The sequence below is a fragment of the Aspergillus vadensis genome (assembly GCF_003184925.1).
Source record: "Aspergillus vadensis CBS 113365 unplaced genomic scaffold BO88scaffold_28, whole genome shotgun sequence".
Taxonomy (NCBI): domain Eukaryota; kingdom Fungi; phylum Ascomycota; class Eurotiomycetes; order Eurotiales; family Aspergillaceae; genus Aspergillus; species Aspergillus vadensis.
The window spans coordinates 316,754-332,220 of NW_020292066.1; the positions used below are offsets into that span (position 1 = coordinate 316,754).

Below are 15,467 nucleotides of genomic sequence, written 5' to 3' on the forward strand. Positions count from 1 at the left end.
TACCGGTATGAACTACTACTGCAAACAACCCAATGAAGGAGTGAATGAACTTTTGGATATCAGAAACTCTAAATTTAGTTATGCACACACCAAAACGCCTCCCATGTAAATTTGAACAGGATACACACAAGGAAGACCAATTATAATAATTACATCCATAACCGGCAGGTTCCATCCGCACCGGCACTGACACACCAGGCTTCGCGCGGGTGCCAGTCGAGATCCATGACACCGAGCTCGCCGGTGATCTTGTGGCCCTTGAGGACCTTGAGCGGCACAATGCTGGCATTGCTGAGCATGTCACCCGTGACACTGCCGTGGAAGATCTGGAGAGAGCCGTCGTCACTGGCGTCTGCGAACAGAGGGTAGCGGCCGCTAGGGTGGAACTTGACGGCACGAATGGCCTTGCGGTGGTAACGGAGGGTCTTGTAGGGGCGCTGGGAGAGTTCAAGATCGTGCCACAGCAGACGGCGGTCGTAGGATCCGACAATGAGGTTGTCTCCGCCCGAAGCGGTGGAGGAGGTCGGATGAATGTCGAACGAGGAGATCCAGCGGGCACCGGGCTGGATGATCTTGACGAGCAGTTGGCGGGAGAGATCGTAGGCACGGACGGTGCGCTGGTTGGCAACGAAGAGGATGGGCTTCGAGGGGTGGAAGTGCGCGGTCTGGGGCGGGCCACCACCCTTGATGCGCCGGCTGAAGGGGTACTGAGTCAAGTGCTTGGACAGAGTGTGAATGGCAATGGCCATGGATGCCGGGGTAGAAGAGCCCGGACAGACGGTAACAAAGTAGTCACCGCGGCGATGCCACGAGATAGACTTGGCCACGTAGCGGAGGGGAATGACAGCGCACACGCCATTGTCGGCGAGAGCGGCCGAGGGGCGCACCCACTGGGGAGGGGTAGTCTTCTTGCCTTCTTCCGAGGCCTTCGGGGCAGGCTTAGAAGCGGCATATCCCCAGCCGGCGTCGAGAAGATCCAAACTGGCTTGCTCAAGTTCGGGGTCGAGAATCGGGGGCACGATAAGGTAGATATCGTCACCGGCGGCGGCAGCCAAGACCACGGCATCCTTGCTAGGCCTCCAGCGGACAACGTTGACAGGATCCTCTTCACCCACCTTGACGCTATACAGCTGACGACCGGTGAGCAATTCCCAAACGCGGACAGTGCCATCATCACCACCAGTGGCGAGCCACACACCCGTGGGGTCGACGGCAAGAGAACGAACACGGCCCTTGTGTCCCCGGAACACCGTGGCGCAGACAGACGGGAACGGCTTCAACTCTTCAGGGCTGGGCAGCTTGGGAAGCAGACTCTCCGGGTCGATGTTGAGCTTGCTGCGGCGAACTCTAGGAGCCAAGTAAAGATCCAAGCAACGTTCGAATTTCTCCTTGACAAACTCGCCGTAACCAGGGACCTTGCGGAGAGAGCCAAAGTCGGTAGGGAGAAATTCCCGGTCCCGGTCTTCGGGATCGGCTTCCTGCCAGGCCTTGCGCTCCTTGTTGTCGGGGAGATACTCCGGAGGCGGGTGGTAACTCTCCTCGTAGCCTGGCGGAGGAAGCTTGGGGGCAGGAACGTGCATGGGGTGGTCTGGGCGCTCTGCCTCGTCTGCCCACAGGTCATAATTGATGAGCTCGAGGTCCTCTTCCTTCTCTTCGGACGGGGGCTTGTAAGGCAGAATGCGACCTTCGCGGATGGCCTTCACAATCTTCATGACCCGCTTGGCTTCGTGCTTCGAGGGAACGAATCGACGCTTGGGTTCCGGAGCAGCACTAAGGGGCATGATTTCCTGCTTGTTACTGAACCATTCCATCAAAGGCTCGTATGGGTTGTAGCCCTCCTCGGGGATTTCGTTCATCTGCACCTTGCGCAGCAACTCCAGCTCATCCTGGCTCAGCTCCAGAGGCTTACCGGTCGAGGGATCAGTCAGACCGGTGAAGCCCTTGGGGATCTCAATGCTGTCAAGCAAAGCATCCAGAGCCTCTCCGGTGGCAGGACGCATGATCTTCTTTCCATTGATGTCGTAGCCAATGTGGGGGTATTGGTCGTAGAAAGACAACGGGATGTTACCGATCGTGTTCGCATTCTCTTCGACGTCAGAGTAATCGGAGTTGTCGTCTGGGTTGATCTCGTCGTAGACGTAACGGTCGTTTCCATTGGCATCCTTTTCAATGCGGAAGTTGGGTTGCTCTTCCTCGCTGGAGCTCTCGTCGTCGTTCGTAGGTACTTCCAGGTCCGCAGCTGATGTGCCGGACTTTTTCTTGAGAGGCGCCTCTCCGTCGGAGGGGATCTCATCGCTGTCCAACTCCTCTTCATCGTCATCCTCATCGGAGCTGAAGTCGTCAACCAATTCAACTTCAGAATCCTCCTCGTCGCTCGACAGGTCGTTGGCATCGTCCGAAAGCGCACCATCAATGTCGCCGACGTTCAATTCGTCGCCAGAGAACACACCGGCCTCCTCCTCGACATCTTTGGTGACAGCCTTGCGCTTCTTGGAAACCTTTGCAGCACTCATGGCGACGAAGGAACACTCCGAGTGGGCAGAATCTTGTGCAGGATCGAAGCACTGCTGGAAGGAATTCGAAGCTCGACTTTTTCGACTTTTTTTTTGCTGCCCTCGATTTGCGGAAAGGCATACCGCCCACGTGATACACCGCCTCTCTTATCGATCCCCTCGCTGGCCTCAGGCACGCAACTTTATCGATAACAAGCAATCATTATTATGAAGTTTAAGATCAACCACCTAACAATCATATTACCTTCGTGGCTTAGTTGAAAGCCGGTCCAAATTTACGCTGGCTCTGCAGCATGATGCACCAGCAATTTTCTCTCGAATGTAGCCAGCCACACCCTGTATACCCAAGCAATGCTTCCACGAGTGACGCCGCAACAGGCGTGGCGCGGGGGAAAAGACATGCGGCCTGTGATGAGTGCAGTATGTCTGACTTCTTGTCAAGCTGAAGTAGAAAATGTCTGGCGCTAATCAATTTCCATCATGCTAGGAAGTCGCAAGCTAAAGTGTTCCGGAGAGCCCACTGGCTGCACTCGCTGCGTCAAACAAAGCCTCACTTGCCACTACTCCCTACAGAAACAGATGGGACGGCCTCCGAAGAAGCGTATGCGAGAAGATGAGGATCTATCACCACCTTTCGGACTCTCAGGGAATGATCCATGGACCAATAACTTGGAATTTGCTTCCCTAGTACCATCAACCATTGACTCAGCCGAGACCGCCCCGTCAGACTATACGGGGCAGACCAACTTCTTTGCGGACGCAAATAGCAACGTTGACGCCGGGCAATTCCTCCTCAACAAACCAATAGATACAGCTCCAACGACAGTCAGTCCATGGCCTGATTTCTCCAATGTCTCTTCATCAGCAGCCAATCTCTACACCCTCCCACCAGACCTATCCTTGCTCCAGCAGTCCTCTGCCGCCTCATCCCCGGACTCAGAGGAATCCGACCGCCAATGCCCTTGTCTATCATGCCTCTACCTCTGTCTCAGCCATTTGTCTTCTCTCGCCCCATTCCCGATCTCCCATCACAACCTATGCTCCCTCTACATCGCATCCAGAACCGCCCAGGCCGTCATCCGCTGCCAAATTTGTCCCCTCCGCTTCACAACAGGCATGCAAAATGTCACCTTCACCGGCACCTTATTAACCGTCATCGCCGATACTTGGCTACGTATATCCAAAGTCAACGCCGTCGACTTCGGCCGACAATCGGCACCACCGGCATACGCCGCAGCAATTGATGCCTCCCCCAACCCCACGGAAGGCTGGAAGGATTGGCTACGGCAAACCGTGCGATACCGTGTGCTAGGAGGGCCGTGTGATCCGGCCGGTATGCCCCCGGGTGCAGATGATGGGCCTAGCCTGCTTGGTCTTATAGAGGAAATGGAGGAGCGCCAGCGACGTTGGCATCGCTCGCACCCGCTGCCTGTCGAGGAACGTCACCTACCTATACCAAAGACAGACGGGTCCAAGGAGGAGGAATCGTGCCATGAGCGGGATGCGCTGTGTATGCGCATCATTCAGAGCGCGCGCAATGTCATTCCGAAGTTTGGTTTTGACCCAAGTGATTATCCGGATGGTGCGGGTGCCAAGTAGACCCGGCATCGTTGATCAAGAATTTCATTGATATAAGGTGGCTGTATGGGTGGAGGGAGCCAAATTCTCATCACCGGGTTCGATTTAACGGTGCCTAATCTTACGATTTTATGACAATCATACTATAAACTCCGATCTCTGTTTGAGAGGGACTAGTCTGATGATTTTGTGATATTACTAGCAATGTAGATAGATCTAGCGGTACGGTATGTACAAATTTGCATATCGCCGAGTCCGTTGGTTATTTCTTAATTTTGTAAAATTCTGGTATGATATCAAAAATATAACATTGAATGGGTGGTGACTACCATGCATGCGCCCGAAGAATGACTCCCAGAATGGATGATACAGTTACAATGTCATTAGAAGAAGCAAGTAAGAATGTCAATATGGCCTAGAATTGAAGAGCCGTTACTCTTCATCATCGTCGTCCACAATGTAGCGGTTCTTCTTCCGGGTTGGAGGGGTGCCTCTCTCAGGAGCCTCGGGGGAGGCTCGTTTCTGTCGCGGTCTGGCGGGTGGAAGGTCTTCCTCTTCGCCCTCAGCGTCCTCGTCTTCATCCTCCAAGACATCTTCTTCGTCGTCATCATCGACGATTTCTGGTTCTTCGTCACTGCCCACCAAGAAACCATCGTCTTCGTCGTATTCGTCTTCGCGAGTGCGTCCGCGACGGTCATATTCTTCTTCGTCGTCGGTGTAGATCTCGCCCCGACGGTTCGGCCTGCGAGGCTTCTTCGCGCGAGGCCGGGTCGTCAGGAGACCGTCGTCATCTTCCAAGCCACCCACTGTGAGACCAGCACCGCCGGTGCGCTGGGTGAACCCATGACGACGACCACGGTCCATCTCGCGGTCCTGAAGCTGCTGGCGGCGACGAGCAGCCTTCAGCTTCTCGCGCTCGGCCATTTCTGCCTGCCGCTTGGCGAGTTCGGGATCCTCCTTGACTTCGATAACCGGTGCCGATCCGTCCAGCGTCTTCTTGCCACCACGGGCTGCTGCTGCGAGCGACTCCTGCAGACGCTGCACGGCGTCGTCAGTCTCTACGGTAGTCGGGTAGACCGTAAGTCCATGGGTGAGATGTGAGGTCAACCGGAAGACCGAAGAGGCTTCTGCGGCTGCTCCCAGATAAACGTGGGAATCTAATTTCGTGTCGTATTCGCCAGACTTGCTGAGAGGCGCCAGTGGCTTAGTCGAGATACGGTACTGCTCCTTTGGCGCGGACGCCAGCTGCAATGTCATGGAACCATCCTCCCAGCGGATGATTCGTGCATTCGATTGCAGCAGCGAGTCGTTCTGGGGGTCATGGCGCCAGCAGAGCGACGTGGCCGCTGTCGTAAACGGAGGTGGAACATAGGTCTCTGGGTTGAACTCTTCCGTTTCAACGGATAGGAAAGGGGGTACTGGCATTGTGTAAACCTAGAATGGACAATGGTGAGTCCGGAATCATGCAGCAGGTGGATGCTTGTGGAACATACCTCGCCGTTCGAAGTCACAGGCTCCGGCGCCCGGCTCAAGCTCATGTCCATGATATTTACCGTCTCCTCATAGTCTGCGCCTCCTTCGTAGTCCATGGGCTCTCCAACCCGATCATTGCGATCCACGTCATCTCCGGAATCGAGTTCTTCGTCGTCGAGCGTCCGCTGGGGTCGTCTGTATACCAGTCAATGAATGTCTCTCCAGCAACAGAGGCGATGGGCCATACTCATTATCTTCGCCAAATCCTCCGTCGGAAGCATCCGAACCAAACAGATCCGCATCATCGTAGCCGTTCGCGTTGCCCGCATCCGAGCCCGCGGGACTCTGACTTCGCGCCGGAGCCTCGCTGTGTTCACTTGCAGACGGACTGCCTGGTTGACCGGGACCTGTGCTGCGCCCCGGACGGCGAACTACATCCTCATCAGAAGAAGACATTATGGGTGGGAAAGAGAGAGCTCCGGCGGGTGTGCGGTCAATGCCGAAGATGAAGTTGTGTTTGGTGCTAGGAACAGCTTAAGTGTTCGGAGAGATTGTTTTTTTGATAAGACCCTGTATGAAAAAGAGAGACTGAGAAGAGGGTAGAATAGGAATAACACCAGGGCCAAAGTGCGATCAATGGGGCTGGGCGACTCTGGGAGGAGCTGCGCGGTAGCTGTTAATTATTACTAGTTCAGACTGAATAAACTATGAGTTGAGTTAGTGAAAGTAACAGACCCCCTCGGTAGATATAATGATCCCTTCCGGGCCTAAGCGGGACTAGCGCGGCGGGCAGGTGGACGGGCCAGACCGAATCAGTCGAATTCCAGATCGGGACATCCCCAAACTCATTCATTCATTCATTCATTCCTCCTCACTTCCTCCCCAACTCTTTCCCTGTTAACTCCGTCGTGGATTGTTCCCTCCCCCCTCTGCAATCCCCTCGGATCTCTCACTGAACTATCTCGGATTGCCTGATCGCCAGATTAGTCAGTGTTCCCACACACGTGTATTCCCGTTCATCATGGCGACCTTCTTCCAGAGTGTGTATGTGCCTTCCCCTCCTCTTCCCCTAATCATGCATCCCGTCCCTGTTGGACCCTTCACTCGCATGCGCTCTCTCTGGGTGGACAGTGCTGCAACATGCCTGGGCGCACCAAAAGAATGATGCCCCCTGAAATCAGTGGCCACGTCCACCAGTCTGTGTCCTTTGTTTCAGCGCTGCGGCTTCATCTCCTGACGCCTTCTCCTTTTCCCTTCTTCCCCCCACATCTCCGTCTGGACACCAGCGAGGACTGACTTGCGACTTGTTTCCCCTTCCCAGCCGCCAAGGGTTTGGCAGAGGCAATAACAACAAGAACAACAACAACAACAACAATAACAATCCCGCAAAGATGAACAATGGAAGTCCGGCTCCGTCGCCGGCGTCCCAGATGCCTCCCGCCGGCCATGTGCCCAACTCGCCGTCCCTCACCTCGAGTCTCTCCGTGGACACCTCCTCCACCTACGACCCCGATGCTCCCAAGTACTTTTTCCAGGAGAAATATGCCCCCCTCAATGTGAAGGGTAACTTCTTGACGTTGTGTGCCTGTCCCAAGAACGTGGAGCTGGGTGAATGGCTGGCCCATCAAAGTAAGCGGACTTGCTGCCTCCTCCGCTCGGAGAGTCCCCCGCGCTGATCGTTTTCTCCACACAGTCGTTGAACAATATCGCTTGCTCCATGGCATGCTCCAGGTTATCCAGGAGGTCAATAGCCTTACAGGACTGCCGATCTGTAACGAGAACACCTGCCCCACCATGTCGGCTGGTCGGTAAGTTGCTTTTTCCCCCGCGTCCAAGATTCGGAAACCAGTCTAACTTGGGCATCGTCGGATAGCTTGACCTACACCTGGCTGGTCGACGGTCGTGCCGCCAAGATCTCGGCCCCCAAGTTCATCAACCGTGTTGAGAAATGGATTGTCAGCAAGATTCACGACCCGGTCATGTTCCCCACGGAAAAGGTTACCGGTGTACCAGACACCTTTGCTGTCAACGAAGCAGGCGGCCCCAGCGCTACTTCCGGGGAGGAGTGGATTGGCAAGTCCAGCGGCTTCCCTCAGACGTTCTATAAAGACTGCCAGGGCATCATGAAGCAGATGTTCCGATGCTACGCCCACTTGTACCACGCGCACTGGCTGAACCCCTTCTGGCACATTAACAAGCATGACATTCTCAACATGTGCTTTGTCCACTTCGTCACGGTGGCCAAGTACTACAAGCTCGTCTCTGATAAGGAAATGGAGCCCATGCAACCCCTGATCGACCTGTTCATCAAGCAGCAGCGTATTCCTCCGGAGGCGCTAGCAGGTGGCCACTGGGGCCAGCAAGCCTCTAGCTGAGCTAGGGCGCAGCAGAACTCCCATTCTTCTTTCCTCAAGTAAGAAAGCGGTCCGACCTGGCGTTGGAACCCTTTGATCGGATTAGACGAACCGACTCGATCCTATGATCGCGGTTTCATGGTGTCTTGACTTCTTCAGGACGCCGCGTGGATTACGTGACACAGAGTTGGCGTTAAGCATTTAGCATGCGGTGTGAATATGTTCTTCCTGTGATTTCCTGCATATCCAGTCGTGGGACCCCCCACTGACTACGCGATTCTTGTAGCCTAGATTAACCTTGCGCATCGTGGCTGGACGAGAGCATTTTGAGATTATTTACCTGGAACTAGCCTGACGTGGAGATGACACTGATCAGCCAAATTGAGATTATGAACAATCAGCATGATGATAAAGTAGGGCTTTCCTTCGGAAGGACTAGAGTTCGACTAGCATGGACACAATCAGCGGCGCGAGGTCTCTCACGCTTCGACTGTATCCAATTGAACTGTATTCAGTTGAGAAGGCTGACCGGACAGTGGTTCAAATGGCCTGCAAATGCGACATTGCGACACTCTCGGCGGTAGGTGAGGTAGTCGGGAGCTGCTCATGTAGAAGTTCCCGTATGCGATAGATGGATATTCCTCAAAAGCCGCATTGTACCTTTCCTGGTCTCGAATTCATCACCAAGACGGAGACCCATGACTACAGATAAACTCCCTCCGGGTCCTCGTCCTGATCGTGATCTTGATTCCGGTCCTCATTCCCCGCAGCGGGGTTCCGCGCCTCCTCCGTTCCTTCCACCGTTCCATTCTCACTTCCATTGGCAGTCCCTTCACCATTCTCCTTCTCCTTCTCCGGATCATCCAGCTCAATCCATTTCTGTCCCCGATTTTCCACCTCTGTCTTCAATAGCTCGATTCTCTCCAGCATAGACACTGCCACGTCCTCGTTCTCCTTGATATATGCCTCTAGTTCTTGCTTTTCGGAGTCCGTGTCGCATGACTCGTTGATGAATGTCCTCAGTTCCTGGTTGGAGCGGTGGAGGTGCGCCATGGAGTTGCGGATCTCGGAGACTTTGGCGTAGAGCACAGGGAGGGGAAGCTCTTTGATGGCTTCGGCGAAGGCAGCGGGGCTGATGGGGAGGGATTCGGCGGACATGGTTGCTTGGTTTTGTCGACGTTTGATGGGTATATGTAAGATGAGATAGAGGGTTTGGTAGATAGAGACAAGTGAATAGATGAATGAGGATGTTTCTCCAGCAATCCAGAAGTTCATTCGTCTGGGAAGTTCAGTTGAAGCTTATCGGACCAGGGAATGTGATCGCGTTATCTCCACGTGATGATCCACGTGCATGAGGCTATTCGGGATGATGTTTCTTTTCTAGAACTACAATACTACAAACTAATAATTTCTTTCCAATTACCTCAATTGAGCTGATATCGTAGGTGGCATCTGCATTGCGCCATGTTTGCAATACAGACATAACTCTGTAGACTACTAGCTCTACCAACCATCAAGTAACTATACTGCTTTAGTCTCACTGCGGAACATTTCTCTCGGCAGACGGAGAAAATCCGGCTCTCTCCGCACTCCATCGAATCCACCACCAACATCCAACAGCATCGTCCATTGTGATACGGGTTCCCGGACCCCTCATTGCAGGAGATGAGCAATGCGTTGGGCGTAGCCTGGCGCATACCATGCCCGGGGCTCCGCGCCTCGAGCTGGCTTGCCCCATCAACATCAACATCACCGCTGCGCTCCTCCGCTCCTCTTCGTCTCTCCGCCTCTACAAACACCCTCCCCTGGCAACCCGATAACATCGCCAGACGTCTCTTAAGCTCCTGGTCAAACCAATCCTCAGCTCTCTCCAGACAACCAACTGCCCCCTCCTCATCCCTCATCCTTATTCGCTCCCTCCACAACACCCACTCCCTCTGCGCGAAACACCCAACAACTCCAGACCAACCCCAAGAACAAGGCACTCATCCCCGCTCAACACCCTTCACGACCACCGAACTCAAAACCATCTTTGGTCCACGTACCAAGCTTCCCCCAGCCCTAGCGAACCGTGTCCTCGCCGTCCTCCATGGCCGCCGTCTCCTCGGCACCTTGGACCTAAACCTCCCCGCTGATATCGTCCGCTCCGTGCACCCGCGCAGTCTCGAGCTAGCACTCAAGTACCTCCGTGCGAACTACCCGGTCGACGAAGATGCTGCGATTCTGGCCCGCGTTGAGCGCGAAATGGACGAGGAGGAAGCGAGAAATGTACAGCGGTATATGCCGCAGGGTGGGGAGTATGGAGCTGATGTAAATGGGGGAGCGGGTGCGTCGCATAACCCGTCGGGAAAGAGTGTGTTAGAGGAAGTCCGGACGCAGAATGAGGCGTACTTGCTGGCTGAGCAGGAGAGGAAACGGCAGGAGTGGTTGTCTCGGGGTATGCAGCATGATGAGAGGGTTAGGCGCTCTTTTGAGAAGAATAGTCTGGCTTTGAGGAATGTGGATGAGAAGACTGCGTTGGAGATTGCGCCAAAGGGTATGTTAATATGGTAGAAGCATTGGATTTAATGATGGATGGCTGACACTATGTGTGGGTGCAGACCGACAACTTGCGGACCCCAAGCAGCGTCCTGTTCTTGCTTGGGTGCAGAAGAATTACATGGCTGCGGAGGACTTGGACTTTGATCTGAACAAGCTCACCCTGGTAAGTCTCTCAGTTCATCATCTTGCATGATTGCCTTTTCTAACCCCATAAACAGCGTCAACGGCTTCTCCCCTCGTTTGCGTTCTTGCTCCTAACCCTGGGTCTCTGCTACGCCTACACTATGTACTACGAACCGCCCGCAACCTCCGACAGATTATGGCCCAATATTCCTCGCTCAGCTGCAACGGTCGGCACCATCATTGGTATCAATACTGCCATTTTCGCGCTCTGGTGGTTCCCTCCGTGCTGGAGACTCTTCAACCGTTACTTGATCAGCATCCCCGCCAACCCTAATCCTCCGCTGAGACTCCTCGGCAACATCTTCAGCCATCAGTACCCTAAACATTTTATCTCGAATATGGTGTTTCTGTGGTTTATTGGAACCAAGTGTGCGTGATTCTCCTCTATTTTCTACTTCGAATTCTCAAAATTCAAAACTGACATAAGTGTGTTACTGCTCACAGTGCACGATGAAATCGGCCGCGGAGAGTTCCTATCGCTCTACATCGCCTCTGGCGTTGTCGGCTCGTTCGTCACCCTCACGGCTCACTGTCTCATGGCTCAATGGACTGTCAGCGCGCTCGGCGCCAGTGGTGCCCTCTCGGGAGTCATAGCAGCTTACTGCACGTTGAATGCCAAGTACCTAACCCTCTCCTTCCTTTCCCCCTATTGTTCGAATCCCAAATGACTAACACCCCACAGCGAAAACCTGCAATTCTTCTTCCTCCCAGAAGAATGGAAAAAGATGCTTTCCGTCCCCGGATGGACCATCATCACCACCATGGTTGCTCTTGAAGCGATCTCATTGGTTCGACGACTACGTGGTCCTCATAAACTCGATCACTGGGCCCATATGGGTGGTTACTTGACGGGTATTTCCTGGGCTTTGTGTCGGCCAAAGACGGAACGGAAACATCCTGATGGTAGTGGGACGTGGTATCGCTGGCTGTCTTCGAAGAATTAGAGCCTAACCTCACTTGGGTTCTTTCTTTTAAGGTTGTGCTATTGGCTACTGCTCAACCAGTGGTAGCTGTGTATTTATAGTTTCGCATTTTGGAAAGTTAGATTGTATGAACTTTTTCTCCGTTCAGAGAGATAAGGTATGTCGTAAATCTGGGGGTCCCAGTTAAGTTTGGTGTTGTTGTCTGGTTCTTGCACCTATTTTCTCTGGATGTACCCTTTTCGAGGCAGCGACAGGGGTTAGATGGACAACGCATCACCTAAGTAATAGTTATCCCGGTGATCACCTTTTATCCTCTGTTGCGCTGAAGGACTATCTGGCTTTATTGGTTGTATGACAGGTACCCCTTTAGCATGGTACTTCCCGGCGGATCATAAATGGAAAGATGGGTAAAGCCACACATAGACTGCATATGAACGAGTAGACTGGACATACTCTGGGGTTGTCCCCTGCTCACTAGTAACAAGTTCGTCTGTGTATAAATAAACACCATAGTTCCTTTCCCACGCACGTACGCATGGCACCTTTCCTCTGTTCGACGCGCACGTCCCACATCTGTTTTTAGTTCATGCAATTGCTATATCCATACTTGTATATGCGAATTGTAGAACGCGTCAGTATGTAGGGTCTTGTTCCTTTTCCATCTTGAGGTGCCCTGGCGATGACCTATCTCTCTCCACACACACTCGCCTAGCCCAACGTGTCAGTGAATGGCACCTCGCTCACAGTCCCCAGTTCTGTTGTCACAGAGAACCTCTATCTGCTCGATATTATTTCTTCCTAGAGGAACTTTGAATCTCCACAAACCAGGCCATTCTACAGCATCTTCGTTGTCGCCTCGATTCACTCGTTTTTTGTTTCAACCCACATATCCTCAACCTTCTTTCCTCCAGATTAATATATCACGGTCTGTTGCTTCAGAACACGCTCATCCCTTAGCACCCGACGTAGTCGACACATTGCTGCTGCTTCGCGGTTGTTGTATGAACAGTCCTCGAGTGCTTTCAGATCCTGTTTGTTTTTGTCACCATGCCAGCCCAGGTCCTCATAAGCTCCGAGGTTGGGCCCCTCTCTTTGATACCAAAACTGGTGAAGAGTTGCAAAGGCGCAATATTGGATCCACAGGAGCTTAAAAATGCCACTTTTTCCCTTACTGAACTTGAAGGGTCCCACACCACAGATGAGGACTTGGATCACGTTTCGGATGTGGATCAGACAGTCCTGATTGAGCCTCCTATGCACGATGTTGAGTGTTTCGAGACAGCGTGGGCACGAGACTCCATTTCTTTACCTGCCGAAGAAAGCGTGGATGTCGATGCACTCTCTGATGCCGATGAATATCCGACAAGCGAATCCCCAGCTTATATTCTGACATGGTTTGGGTTGAACAAGATCGATTATCACTTGTACCTCGCTCACAACGAAAGAGGCATGGACGATAATACGAGACGCAACAGCATGTTCTTATTTGATGGCGATGAGTGCCGTCCCTGTCTTTACAGTCAGCTATCTGATCCACAGACTTATTATCCAAACGGTATCGGTGAGGATAACGACCCTATTATGCTGATTAATTGCTTGCCTGTTCGCGGTAATCCTGCTGCTCCCGCTGACAAGGCCTATATCTTGGGTTTCGATTTTGACAGCGGTAACCTCTTTGTCCGTCAGTTTGCTTGGTTACCAGAATACATCGACGACGTCTGGTGCGTCTGGAATGAGGGCTTTAACCGGTACGAAGTGCAAATCAAGGCCTTGCGTGATACCCTCCGGCAGTGTATTGACGAATGTAAGCTGGATCCGGGCGTGGGTATTCTTAGCAAGGGCAAGTATGTTGTGGATAACTGGGAGGGCGCGGGAGTCAGTGAGGATCCCGGCATGGAGCTGGTGATTGTCATCAACTTCTGTCTGTGGGTCGTAGATATGGCAGAGCCGCTGATCCTGCCATGTGTTCCTGGAGCCGAGTCTCTCATTGCAGATTTTCAGAGGTATGAGGAGGAGTGTCGCAGAATCTTGGCCTGCGCCTCGGCTAGATTCTGGAAGCGTGTCCAAAAGGGCTATACGGAAGAGCAAGAAAGATGCGAGAAAGCGAGGAGCCGCTACATCGATGACTTGATGACCCTTCACGTCCCTGAAGCACATGAGCTTGAGAATGTTAGGGGATGTGCGCCCAGTCTGGATACTGCCAGCAAGCTTCGCCAGCAGTACCAAGATGGGCGAAGAGAATGCCACGAGCAAGGCTTGCAGGACGTGTTTACCCTGCCAATTAATGCCAGCGTCCCCAAGTCGCCAGAATCAACTTTCAGAGAAATAGTTGAGAGATCAAAACAGGCATTGGCGTCGAGCATTTTGTCCTCTCCTGCTCCTAAGGCTCCGCCAGCTAAGTCCCGTCACCTTGATAGGGCTCGATCGCACAGGGACTGGATTGCTACAGCATCAGGGCATAGCACTTCATCGAGTGAAGAAGATAGCTTCTCCGATGCCTCTGAGTCCCGCAAATCACCTGTTCCAGTGCTCTTGAGGCGGATGTCTGACCTTTCGCAGGCACATCCAGAGCTTGACAATGTCAGTATCCGAGAACAGTTGGAGACGATTCTCTCTGAGATGAAACTGTCTACGGGGTAAGACCCTGTGGAGAAAGGGGATGCAGCTGAGGATCATGGCCTGGGGAAGAGAAAGTTGGCGTTCGCATGCTGGTAGAAGACATTTGCCCAGTCCAGACTTTGATTAACATGGTGGGATTGAATAAAGGGCGCTCTATGGAGTGCATTGGAAGTGAAGTACTCTGGATGTTTTGAGTCCGGATCATGTCTAAATGCGGATGTTTGGAGTCACTTTGAACATGACCACCTGGCGGACCATTCTAGCGTTCTGTTGGTGAGTCTATTACCACTTCTTTGTATCCTTTGAGGTCAAGTGATGGATGATTGTTTCACATCGTTCTCTCGCAGGATGAAGATGTCTTTACCTTTCTCTGAAAAAGTTCTATCACATGCAAACATTACATGACATCTTTCATCATGATTGACTGGTAGCAAGCGTCTCTTAGGATCAGTATCATAATCTCCAATTGAAGTCATAGGCTGCGAGGCTGCGAGATCGTACGGACTTTCAGGGCAAAGACGATTCTAAAGTATGTGCAACAGGGCCATGCAGCTAGCGAGGACCGATGAAAGTGATACTTATCAATGTAGAAGTAATGTTATGAGCGTCATGAAGCCTGATGCGCGGCAGCTTCCATTTCATTGGTATTATATCTACGAGGAATCTCACAGCCTCGCAGTTCTGGTGGAACAGACGGAGCACAGCATCACGTGGATGCATGTATCTTGATGACCTGCATCGGGAAGGCACGGTACTGATGATGCCATACATACATGTCATACATACATAGTATTATCAATTCAATGTCACATAATATCTAGCCACAAAGTGGTCACAGCTGGATAATTGCCTAAAACTAGAGACAGACAGACTTGTCCTGTAACGAACAAACCCGTTGGAAGTGAACTGAATCATTACGATCCACCGCCAAGGCCACCCATTCGAGGTATCCCAGCTATTCGATTCCAGTTAGGCAGCCACAGCGATGCTGCACCGCCGCCCACCAATCGGGGTTAGCCGCAAAGCCAGTGTGGCTTGAGAGTGGCTCTGCTGTGGGACGGCCGGTCATGGATCGCCCCACCGGGTATGCCGGCAGGTGGTTATTGGCCCAGATGGGAAGGTTAAGCGCCCCGCTATCTCTGGGCAGTCATCACCAGCTCTCCGCTCCTGTCCAATGAAATGACAGCTCATAAGATGAGCCAAGGAAACAAACGATCAGCGGTAATCCTCGACGCGATTTGGGGGATTATAATTTCAGGGAGAACGGTGTACTTACCGTGTAC

At 52.8% G+C, this 15,467-nt stretch overlaps 7 protein-coding genes across 7 annotated transcripts; 4 read left to right on the plus strand and 3 right to left on the minus strand.

Annotated features, from left to right (window-relative positions):
• Positions 1–30: 30 nt before the first annotated feature.
• Positions 31–2,578, minus strand: erb1 (ribosome biogenesis protein ERB1). Its single transcript, XM_025707644.1, has one exon. The coding sequence runs from the start codon at positions 2,511–2,513 to the stop codon at positions 150–152; it is 2,364 nt and encodes a 787-aa protein (XP_025558649.1). The 5' UTR covers positions 2,514–2,578; the 3' UTR covers positions 31–149.
• Positions 2,579–2,720: 142 nt separating this feature from the next.
• On the plus strand, positions 2,721–4,397 carry BO88DRAFT_373771 (Zn(II)2Cys6 transcription factor rglT). The gene is made up of 2 exons (XM_025704287.1): positions 2,721–2,933; positions 3,001–4,397. The coding sequence occupies exons 1-2, from the start codon at positions 2,807–2,809 to the stop codon at positions 4,110–4,112; spliced, it is 1,239 nt and encodes a 412-aa protein (XP_025558650.1). The 5' UTR covers positions 2,721–2,806; the 3' UTR covers positions 4,113–4,397.
• BO88DRAFT_396660 (Paf1-complex subunit LEO1) lies at positions 4,281–6,240 on the minus strand. Its single transcript, XM_025705247.1, has 3 exons — positions 5,812–6,240; positions 5,585–5,759; positions 4,281–5,525 (listed from the first exon to the last, which is right to left on the minus strand). Exons 1-3 carry the CDS (start codon positions 6,018–6,020, stop codon positions 4,524–4,526), a joined length of 1,386 nt encoding a protein of 461 aa, XP_025558651.1. The 5' UTR covers positions 6,021–6,240; the 3' UTR covers positions 4,281–4,523.
• A 243-nt stretch (positions 6,241–6,483) lies between these two features.
• BO88DRAFT_408168 (Mob1/phocein family protein) lies at positions 6,484–8,322 on the plus strand. Its single transcript, XM_025707645.1, has 3 exons — positions 6,484–7,193; positions 7,258–7,372; positions 7,438–8,322. Exons 1-3 carry the CDS (start codon positions 6,956–6,958, stop codon positions 7,937–7,939), a joined length of 855 nt encoding a protein of 284 aa, XP_025558652.1. The 5' UTR covers positions 6,484–6,955; the 3' UTR covers positions 7,940–8,322.
• Positions 8,323–8,462: 140 nt separating this feature from the next.
• On the minus strand, positions 8,463–9,152 carry BO88DRAFT_408170 (uncharacterized protein). The gene has a single exon (XM_025707646.1). It carries the CDS (start codon positions 9,074–9,076, stop codon positions 8,621–8,623), a length of 456 nt encoding a protein of 151 aa, XP_025558653.1. The 5' UTR covers positions 9,077–9,152; the 3' UTR covers positions 8,463–8,620.
• A 348-nt stretch (positions 9,153–9,500) lies between these two features.
• BO88DRAFT_491205 (rhomboid protease PCP1) lies at positions 9,501–11,904 on the plus strand. Its single transcript, XM_025712842.1, has 5 exons — positions 9,501–10,454; positions 10,519–10,622; positions 10,678–11,011; positions 11,087–11,261; positions 11,325–11,904. The coding sequence occupies exons 1-5, from the start codon at positions 9,584–9,586 to the stop codon at positions 11,584–11,586; spliced, it is 1,746 nt and encodes a 581-aa protein (XP_025558654.1). The 5' UTR covers positions 9,501–9,583; the 3' UTR covers positions 11,587–11,904.
• A 708-nt stretch (positions 11,905–12,612) lies between these two features.
• On the plus strand, positions 12,613–14,205 carry BO88DRAFT_429296 (uncharacterized protein; the record flags this gene model as incomplete). Its single annotated transcript, XM_025709137.1, has 1 exon — positions 12,613–14,205. One exon carries the CDS (start codon positions 12,613–12,615, stop codon positions 14,203–14,205), a length of 1,593 nt encoding a protein of 530 aa, XP_025558655.1.
• Positions 14,206–15,467: the final 1,262 nt, after the last annotated feature.

Coding starts and splice junctions, on each gene's coding strand:
- erb1 (XM_025707644.1), bottom strand. CDS start 2,513: ATGAGTGCTGCAAAGGTTTCCAAGAAGCGCAAGGCTGTCACCAAAGAT.
- BO88DRAFT_373771 (XM_025704287.1), top strand. CDS start 2,807: ATGATGCACCAGCAATTTTCTCTCGAATGTAGCCAGCCACACCCTGTA. Junction 2,934..3,000: donor TGCGGCCTGTGATGAGTGCA/GTATGTCTGACT, acceptor CCATCATGCTAG/GAAGTCGCAAGCTAAAGTGT.
- BO88DRAFT_396660 (XM_025705247.1), bottom strand. CDS start 6,020: ATGTCTTCTTCTGATGAGGATGTAGTTCGCCGTCCGGGGCGCAGCACA. Junction 5,760..5,811: donor GGATTTGGCGAAGATAATGA/GTATGGCCCATC, acceptor ACTGGTATACAG/ACGACCCCAGCGGACGCTCG. Junction 5,526..5,584: donor CTGTGACTTCGAACGGCGAG/GTATGTTCCACA, acceptor TGTCCATTCTAG/GTTTACACAATGCCAGTACC.
- BO88DRAFT_408168 (XM_025707645.1), top strand. CDS start 6,956: ATGAACAATGGAAGTCCGGCTCCGTCGCCGGCGTCCCAGATGCCTCCC. Junction 7,194..7,257: donor TGAATGGCTGGCCCATCAAA/GTAAGCGGACTT, acceptor TTCTCCACACAG/TCGTTGAACAATATCGCTTG. Junction 7,373..7,437: donor CCCACCATGTCGGCTGGTCG/GTAAGTTGCTTT, acceptor ATCGTCGGATAG/CTTGACCTACACCTGGCTGG.
- BO88DRAFT_408170 (XM_025707646.1), bottom strand. CDS start 9,076: ATGTCCGCCGAATCCCTCCCCATCAGCCCCGCTGCCTTCGCCGAAGCC.
- BO88DRAFT_491205 (XM_025712842.1), top strand. CDS start 9,584: ATGAGCAATGCGTTGGGCGTAGCCTGGCGCATACCATGCCCGGGGCTC. Junction 11,012..11,086: donor GTGGTTTATTGGAACCAAGT/GTGCGTGATTCT, acceptor TACTGCTCACAG/TGCACGATGAAATCGGCCGC. Junction 11,262..11,324: donor TACTGCACGTTGAATGCCAA/GTACCTAACCCT, acceptor AACACCCCACAG/CGAAAACCTGCAATTCTTCT.